Source organism: Ascaphus truei, chromosome 13 (assembly GCF_040206685.1).
Source record: "Ascaphus truei isolate aAscTru1 chromosome 13, aAscTru1.hap1, whole genome shotgun sequence".
In the NCBI taxonomy this organism is placed as follows: Eukaryota; Metazoa; Chordata; class Amphibia; order Anura; family Ascaphidae; genus Ascaphus; species Ascaphus truei.
The window spans coordinates 47,735,020-47,744,742 of NC_134495.1; the positions used below are offsets into that span (position 1 = coordinate 47,735,020).

A 9,723-nucleotide genomic window follows, 5' to 3' on the forward strand; every position below is an offset into this window, starting at 1 on the left:
ATGTGCATGAAATGCCCAGGGGGCTGCTACTACATAGGTGAGACAGGGCAGGGGCTAAACAAGAGAATGAACCTGCATCGCCACAGCATCACACGCGGAACAAGATACAGTCCTGTCGGCGAATATTTCTCTGACTCTGGCCATAAGATGAACGATCTGAGGGTTGCCGTACTCCAAGGTAATCTTAAAACACCGAAAGAGAGACGGTTGCATGAATACAAATTTATGCAACTGTTCGGGACACTTAGCAGTGGCCTAAACAGAGATCGAAATTTTATGAGTCGTTACTGACACAAGTAAACTCTCTTCCCATGAGCGCTATAGGCCATGTCTGTACATACTGTGCTATATGTATGCACACACAGCTGTCTCTTACACATACTAATACTCCTTGTTTTTCCATCCCTATACACCTATAGGGACCACATAGTATCCACACACACTTTTAGTTGTGCTACAACCTACCCACACCATTTATATCCACTCCCTCTCCACACACCTTTTGTAAAGCACTGTATATACTGTGGGCTCTCCATTCATTTATATTCACACAGATACACACACACACTCTTACATCACTTGCTTTCAGGAACCTTTTGACACCTCTAGTAATAATAATAATAATAATAATAATAATAATAGCATGTTCTTGTATAGCGCTGCTAATTGTAGAGACATTTTGCAGGCACAGGTCCCTGCCCCCTAGAGCTTACAAATTATGTTTTTGGTTGCCTGAGGCACAGGGAGGTAAAGTGACTTGCCCAAGGTCACAAGGAGCCGACACCGGGAATTGAACCAGGCTCCCCTGCAGCGATCTCAGCGTCAGTCAGTCTTTACTCACTGAGCCACTCCTTCTCCTAGCCATAAAACACATCCACACCGGGGGAAGGACTAGCACAGATAACATTCCAAGAGACACTGTGTTTAAGTATACCCTTTGCTTGCTTCATTCATTGTAACATCGCCGGAAGAAGAGATCAGTGTATCTCGAAAGCTCGCACAAATAAAAGCATTTCTTTAGCCACAGAACGGTATCATCTATTTATTTTAATATATATATAGAGAGAGAGAAGAACAGAGAGCGCACGTCCCATAGTGTAAAACAGTACATTTAATTAATAAAAAAGAGGACAAGGGGATTAAGAACACTCACAAAGGTACAAGATAAAAAGGCAATTTGTGATATATAATCACCACCAACAAGGCCGCACCGTCCTGAAACAAATCAGATGGAAGATTGTCCCTCCGGTTCACATCCAGCAGTGGTCGGGTGCTTTGAAACAATGTCTCTCGGCGTCAGTGCAATTTGGAGATTTTTCAGCCTCAGATCAGCTCCTTGTGCTCTCCGGCCGTAAAGCGCGCACTGCGTGATGACGTAGTGTGTCTGTGTGTATAGCAAATAATATATAAATTGATGTTATAAAATACAGCAGCACTTGTGTGTATATATATATATATATATATATATATATAAATATATATATAGTTGCAGACCTGTCTAAGACATGCAAATGAGCATACAGTAATTTTTCCATTTGCTATATGCTTTACTGTGGAGGGTTTTTGTCACTTTTTTTACCCACCATAACTTAGCTAAGTGTGGTAAAACCTATCCCTGCTTCATTTGCAAAGCCAGTATAACCAACCTGTGAAATGCAGCAAGAAAAAGTGTACAGAGGACCATGCTATATGGTTGTGAAGCAAGAGGAGCATGGTGTGCTCATTTGCATGTAATTTCCCAGAATCCCTTGCTGCATTGGAAGCACTGTGTGCTGGGTGATAATGGTGAAAGGCGGGGTTGCAGACCTGTCCAAGACATGCAAATGAGCATACAGTAATATTTCCATTTGCTATATATATATATATATATATATATATATATATATATATATATATAAAATAAAAAATAAATAGATGATACCGTTCTGTGACTAACGAAATGCTTTTATTTGTGCGAGCTTTCGAGATACAATGATCTCAGTTACATCGCCGGAAGAAGAGATCAGTGTATCTCGAAAGCTCGCACAAATTAAAGCATTTATTTTGCCTCAGAACGGTATAGTCTATTCATTTTTTATTATTACGCTTGGCTAACACGGTACTGATACCTCTACATATATACATATATATATAATTATCTATATATCTATTATTCAAGATTCTGCATATATAGGCTGAAGGAGCAGCTCAGTGATAACAATCTTATTAGACGTGCTCATAGTGTGCCCTCTGTGTGTTAGATAGTCCTGCTCTGTTCCTCTATACATGTGCAATGATACAGTATCAGTGACCCAGTTACAGACTCCTCCCCACTTCCTAAATGGCTTCTCTCAAAACCTTAACTACACAACCCACACTTTGTCACAGAAACATTTCCTTGCTTAAGATGAGACTGTGGTTGTGTGTGGTGCTTTGTATCGTTGTATCAGGTAAGATGAGGCAGAACTAAACAATGGAATCACAATTGTGGCTCTGAATCAGGGAGATGGATTTTTTACACTGGAAACCTGTGGAAAGTTGTATTGAGTCAATGCTGTAGATTAGAAATGTGTTAGTTTTAATTGGTACACAGTGTCATACTATGTCACACTATGTCACACTGTGTCACACTATGGTACACTGTGTCACACTATGGTACATTGTGTCACACTATGGTACACTGTGTCACACTATGTCACACTGTGTCACACTGTGTCACACTACACTGGCGACACACTTTATTCGAGCTTGGCTAGTCCCACGAATTCGGGTATACCCGGGTGTATTTAGGTTTGTGACTGTTTTCTGCCCGAGTGCATTGAGTTATTTTCCAAGCAGGGATTGAAGCATTTTATTCCCGCTGGCTGCAATACTGCACAGTATATATATATAAACTGCATTACAATTCATGAATTTATGCCATCTGGTAGACACGCGAAGCATTGCAGCCTATTAAATCCTAATCATTATCATTTAACAGATCAGCCGCCCATCAGCCAGGCATGAACCCAGGCTGGGAAGGCAAATGCAACGGGGCTTGTCAGAGGTTAGGAGTGGCGCATTCCAGGTATCTGCCAGGTACATACCGGGTATTTGCTCGAATAAAGTGTGTCGGTGCAGTATGGTACACTGTGTCCTACTCTCTGTATTGAGTGCATGTTTTTGAGGATTAAGTGAGGATCAGACAGACCTGACTTTAGGAGTTTTGCACTGAACTAAAGTCTTGATTGTGCTTCTTCCTTCTCTTTTGCTAACATTATGTATCTCTTTATTGCAGAACTCTCCATGGCTGACAATGTCACACAGACAATCCCTGAAGTGACATCTCAGGAGGGAGGGCAGGTTACATTTGACTGCCAATATGAAACGATATCTAGCAACCCGGATTTCTTCTGGTATGTCCAACACCCAGAAACATCTCCTCAGTTTATTCTGCGGAGAGATTATTACAGTAAGAATGAGGAGGAACCTGGGACAAACTATGCTGCAAAACTGAACAAGGAGAACAAATCCATCTACCTGAGAGTTTCTGATCTCAGTGTGTCTGACTCTGGGGTGTATTTTTGTGCTCTGAGGCCCACAGTGTCTCTGTCCGTATACTCCACTGTACAAGAACCTCTGTCTCTAACCAAGGAGCTAACACTGTGTGTATCTCCTGTGTCTGCACTCAATACCAACACAACATGAACAGACACAGATAGTAGGATTGAAATATACATAACAAGAGGAATTCTATTGAATCCTTGATAATTAATAAACATTTTTTTTGGTAAGAGTTGGGCTTTTAGAAGCTAACAGAAGGAGCCACATTCAGCCTGATTTCCCTCAAACCAATGTGTTCATAATTTATATTACTTTCCATATACTTTTGGTTGTGCATTTTTATAACTTATTAAACAGAAACTTGCAAAGCATGTAAGTTAAGCAAGCCCTCCCTATCTCATCCTAATGCTCCATTTAATCACTTGTCTTTGTTATTTGGGGAAAAATCATTGCATATTAAATATACTATTATAAAAAGAATTTAGCATCATAAAAGACCATCTGATATTTTGATAAACAGCTGATTATGTTCTTGAGAAACAGAATATGTGAAAAATGTATAACAATGCACCTTTTCACCTTTATCCATAATCCCATGTGTATGCAATTATATTATACGTTCAGCAATAATGGAAGTGCCGTTAGAGGGCGCTCAAAGACAGTAACACTTTCTAAGTACAACTCAAGTTAGGGGTCTGGTTTGTGAGGGGGTTGCAGTGTAAGATTGCTTTCCTAAAATCATAGAAATGCAATCCACTGAAATTACATTTTTGTATTGAAGGGCTCGGATATAGAAACATTGAATATGCCGACAGATAAGAACCACATAATCCACCTAGTCTGCCCAAATTGTTTAAAACCTCAGACTATTGGATCCTTTGCTATCTTTTCTATGTAACACAGCCTTTTATTTATGACAAACAATATTTGAATTCCGTACTGCTTCAGCCCCTACATCTGTTGGGTGGTTATTCCACTGATACACTACCTTCTGCATGAATTAATGAAATATTTTACTTGCCCCATACGAGTTGATGGCCTCCCTCTTCAGGGCAATGAGCCCCCCACAATCAAAACCCACAAAAGACTGATGTCCAACAATTAAAAAAAAAATATTCCAAGTGCCTGATGGACAAAAACCACAAAATCACCAAACATCCCCTCAAAAACAATGCACATGCCTGATTGCAAAAATAAATACATAAAACCCAAGAAAAATCATTTCTAGGTATTTTTCTGGAAAGAGTAAATCCCACCATTTTCTACTGTAGTTTCTTTGTTCAGTAATTTTTCTAATTTGTCAAATTCTGAGTTAATTATATCATTTTCTTTCATATTGGGGGTATTTATTTTTATCAGAATGGCTTCAATGTCGCTATTTCTTTTCAGTCTTTTCGATTAGATTTTTCTAATTCATCATTAGTTTCCATTCTACAAGTGTGGAATTCTAGCAGTGTATTAGACTATACAAGTGTGTGAAATACAAAAAATAGCTGCCGAGGGTTAAAGTGTGGGGAAAACCAAGAAATGGAAAAATAACCCGGCGCTTGTGGTGTGAATTAAATATATTAAATATCAATAATGGCAGCTCTAACCCCAAACCAGAATGTACAGTACCTCTAAATTCTATAAACAAGTGAATATCGAATGTCTCTATTTTTCCATTTCGATTCCTACGTTAAGACTGCGTGAAGAAAAATGTATAAAGATTGAATTTGGATTTATAGAATTCAGAATCATTTAACATCCAAGCTAAGGATTCTCCCCTCTATAACCACATTCTATGTGCCTGAAAGATGTAACTGACTGAAATGATGCTGTGAAAGATGTTTCTATTGTCTCTGAATAAATTGAGAAATGAACCGGACCGTGGACTGTTTTATATATATACTGAAAGGTGGGACATTTATTTGCACCCATCTAATGAGCAAATGTTCAGCAGTGACAAACACAAACTCTGCAGCCAGAGCAGGTGACATCGCTGTCTGCTATCAGAACTCTTTTATATATTAGGTTACACACATGCTGCTGCTCGTGGCATGAGACCACGGTACTCTGATTTGATACTCATATATCTCTAATGCTCTGAAAAGGCTACCAAGCTGTGATGCGTCACACAGATATATTCAGTCTTTTAGGTAGTTATTTAGGTGATTGGAAGACAGGAACATAGAGACAGTGTAACAAGTTTGTAGATATAATTACACTCTAGCCAGATATGGGGAAGCGTGAGAGAGAAAGGGGGCTATACTGTATGTAGAGGAGAGGCAGGTGAGGAGAGATGCTATGAAGGAAAAGCAGGTGAGACGACGAACATGTAGGGGACAAGCTGGAGAGGAGAAGAGCATGTGAATAAGGTGAGCAGGGGAGTACAGTATGTGGGGAGAGGTGAGGATGGAAACATGTGGGGGAGAAGCATGTGATGAAGAAGCATATGTGGAAAAGCAAGTGAGGAAGGGGGCATGTGGAATCCTGAAATATTTGGTTTATTTGCATATTTTGAAAATGTAGGGTATGTACAGCATGGTATGTATGAGTTACACTGATATTTTACTAGTCCCATCATATGAAGGGAGTTTCACACCCCTGATATATAAGGTGCATATTACAACATTAGGACAGACAACAGAGGGTTGTCATAAATGGAACTTTTTCAGGTTGGGCTAAAGTCGTGAGTGGAGTACCTCAAAGATCGGTACTGGGACCCCTGCTTTTTAACTTGTTTATTATTGACCTTGAGGTTGGGATCAAGAGCAAAGTCTCCATCTTTGCTGATGATACTAAATTGTGTAAGGTAATAGAATCAGAGCAGGATGTAATTTCTCTTCAGAAGGACTTGGAGAGACTGGAAACGTGGGCAGGTAAATGGCAAATGAGGTTTAATACAGATAAATGTAAGGTTATGCATTTGGGATGCAAGAATAAAAAGGCGAATTACAAATTAAATGGAGATATATTGGGGGAATCCTTGATGGAGAAGGATTTAGGAGTGCTTGTAGACAGCAGGCTTAGCAATAGTGCCCAATGTCATGCAGTAGCTGCAAAGGCAAACAAGATCTTATCTTGCATCAAACGGGCAATGGATGGAAGGGAAGTAGACATAATTATGCCCCTTTACAAAGCATTAGTAAGACCATATCTTGAATATGGAGTACAATTTTGGGCACCAATCCTAAGAAAAGACATTATGGAACTAGAGAGAGTGCAGAGAAAAGCCACCAAATTAATAAAGGGGATGGACATTCTAACTTATGAGGAGAGGCTAGCTATATTGGATTTATTTACATTAGAAAAGAGGCGTCTAAGAGGGGATATGATAACTATATACAAATATATTCAGGGACAATACAAGGAGCTTTCAAAAGAACTATTCATCCCACGGGCAGTACAAAGGACTCAGGGCCATCCCTTAAGGTTGGAGGAAAGGAAATTTCACCAGCAACAATGGAAAGGGTTCTTTACAGTAAGGGCAGTTAAAATGTGGAATTCATTACCCATGGAGACTGTGATGGCAGATACAATAGATTTGTTCAAAAAAAGGTTGGACATCTTTTTAGATGGGAAAGGTATACAGGGATGTACCAAATAAGTATACATGGGAAGGATGTTGATCCAGGGATTAATCCGATTGCCAATTCTTGGAGTCAGGAAGGAATTAATTTTTCCCCTTAATGGGGTTTTTTGTTTGCCTTCCTCTGGATCAATAAGTAAGTATAGATATAGAATAAAGTATCTGTTGTCTGAATTTAGCATAGGTTGAACTTGATGGACGTACGTCTTTTTTCAACCTCATCTACTATGTAACTATATGTAACTATGTAACAATGGTTTTTGTCAAAAAGTTGTATATGTTTTACATTCCATCAGGTTCCAATTTTATGACTTCCCCCTCTTTCTGATTGGTAATACGTCTTCAGCTTTACTTTCTTACCATTTTATACATTATATCTGTACAAGATAATGTGTCAAATCCAGTTTAGGAAACTTTAGAGAATGTATCTTTTTAATGGATTTCTCTAATTCACTGAACTATTCTTCACTTTTACAGAGAGCAAAAGTGCTCGTATTAAGCAAAGATGGTGGATCAATGAGCCAGTCCTTTACTACTGAAAACTCAATAAAAGTGTTCCTGTTTAATGACAGGTTTAATATTTTCAAAGTAGGTGTGGTCAATGTTCAACAAACAAAGAGAAGCACTTAACCCCCCCCCCCACCCCCCCCACACACACACACACGCTCCCACTTAGCCTGACATACCAGTAACTACCTCTAGGTGGCACTTAAGCTACAATAAGATTTAGATTAGAAGCAAATGCAGTGTCTCCTTCTCATATATTGTAGCACACAACACAAAAGCAGACACAACTCCTCACCACCTAACATGGGACTCTGGCTGTGCGCAGTGATCTGTGTGTTACTGACAGGTACGATTAGGAAAGGGATGGAAACCGGTTTCTGGGAGGCCACTCTAGAGCTGCTTTATTATTTATAGTGCTAAGGGTTTGAAAACACCATAAAAGTCAAGAGAATGAAACTGCACGGAAATTATTTTGTAAAACAATCTATAATTACTTTGGGATTGGAAGGTTAAAGTGGGAGAAATTCAGAGAAGGATGTCAAGTTTAGTCACCGAAGTTACTCAATCAGGAAGTTTTACTTCTTTTATTTCTGTGGACGATACTTTTGGGTGGACAATTCTCTAAGCCAGAAATGTGTCCAATTTTCCATATGTATTCCATAGGGTTTCCGAAGGAGACAAATGTTCACACGACCAACTTTGAAAGATTTATTTTAGACTATATTCCTGAATTGGTTTCTCCTCTTTCTATTGATAATGTGGATTCTTGCTTTATTCACAGGGTTTTCCAGAGCTGACAATGTAACACAGACATCGTCTGAAGTGAGAGCTTCTGTGGGAGGACAGGTTACACTTGATTGTAAATATGAAACTAAATATAGCGACCCGTATCTGTTCTGGTATGTCCAACACTCAACAGGGATGAGTCCTCGGTTTATTCTAAGGAGATATCAGTATCACAAAGAAGAGAAGGAGCCTGGCACAAACTATGCTGCACAACTGAACAAGGAGAACAAATCCATCTATCTGAGAGTTTCTGATCTCAGTGTGTCTGACTCTGGGGTGTATTATTGTGCTCTGAGTCCCACAGTGTCTCTGTCTGTATACTGCACTGTACAAGAACCGCTGGCTCTGTCCATGGTGCCAACACTGTTTGTATCTTTTGTGTGTCTGCACTCAATACAAACATCACATGAACAGACACAGACTGTAGGATTTAAGTACAAATAACTAGAAAAATGTATTTGAATCCAAGATAATCAACTATTTTCAGTTCAGATAAGGGTTTAGAGACAAACATAAGTATCCACATACAGTACAGCTTGGTTTCATCCAAATCACCCTGTTAAAAAAATTATATTTACTATGTTATACTTGTGGCTCTGCAGTATAATCACTTATTAAACGTGAAATGTACAAAAATCAATGTTAATCAAGGAAGCTCTCCCTATCTCCTATGTTGCTTCATTAAATCCCATTTCTAATCACTAATTAAGGGTGGTTAGTCCTCCCGGGGGTGGAGGAGGAGCTAACCCCTTGCTTACCTTAGTAGTTAGTAAAGCATTGCATGGTACTAATGTGGCCAAGGGGGGTTGATAGCATAGTTTAATTTTGATATTAATCCCTTTGTTGTCAGATAGTCATGGCTAGTTGACCTGTGGGCTACTGATATATACTGTCATGTATTTTAGAAACTATTTTATTATGTATTTCAAGTTGGTTTAGCTTATCTGGCCTTTGCATATAATGGCCGGTATATTGACCATTATATACTGTACATATGAAGGAAAGGGCTAATACCAGCGTGGAGTATCTGATAAATTATCTACGGTTTTTCTGCCATCAGCCCAAATTGATATATATATATCAGAATGTGATGAATAGCCTGTTGCAGGGTACATGCAACTACACACGTGGGTTTCTTGCCAAGGCTTATTTATTTAGCCTTAACAGATATACAACACACAAAACAAAAATAGCTTTTCTTCAGGAAAAACAAAACGAAACCGTTTCTCGTTAGCAGACAGTGTGTAACTCAGGCAGCAATCCCTTTTCTAAGCAGGAGACAGACAGTTTATAATTCAGTTACTTTGTTTATCAGACCTTGTATCAGGAAATCTCTT

At 39.0% G+C, this 9,723-nt stretch overlaps 1 gene segment (V, D, J or C); it reads left to right on the plus strand.

Annotated features, from left to right (window-relative positions):
* The first annotated feature begins 2,370 nt into the window (after positions 1-2,370).
* Positions 2,371-3,750, plus strand: LOC142464551 (T cell receptor alpha variable 38-2/delta variable 8-like). The segment is given in 2 exon segments: positions 2,371-2,429; positions 3,257-3,750. Coding segments are annotated over 2 exon segments (453 nt in total).
* The last annotated feature ends 5,973 nt before the right edge of the window (positions 3,751-9,723 follow it).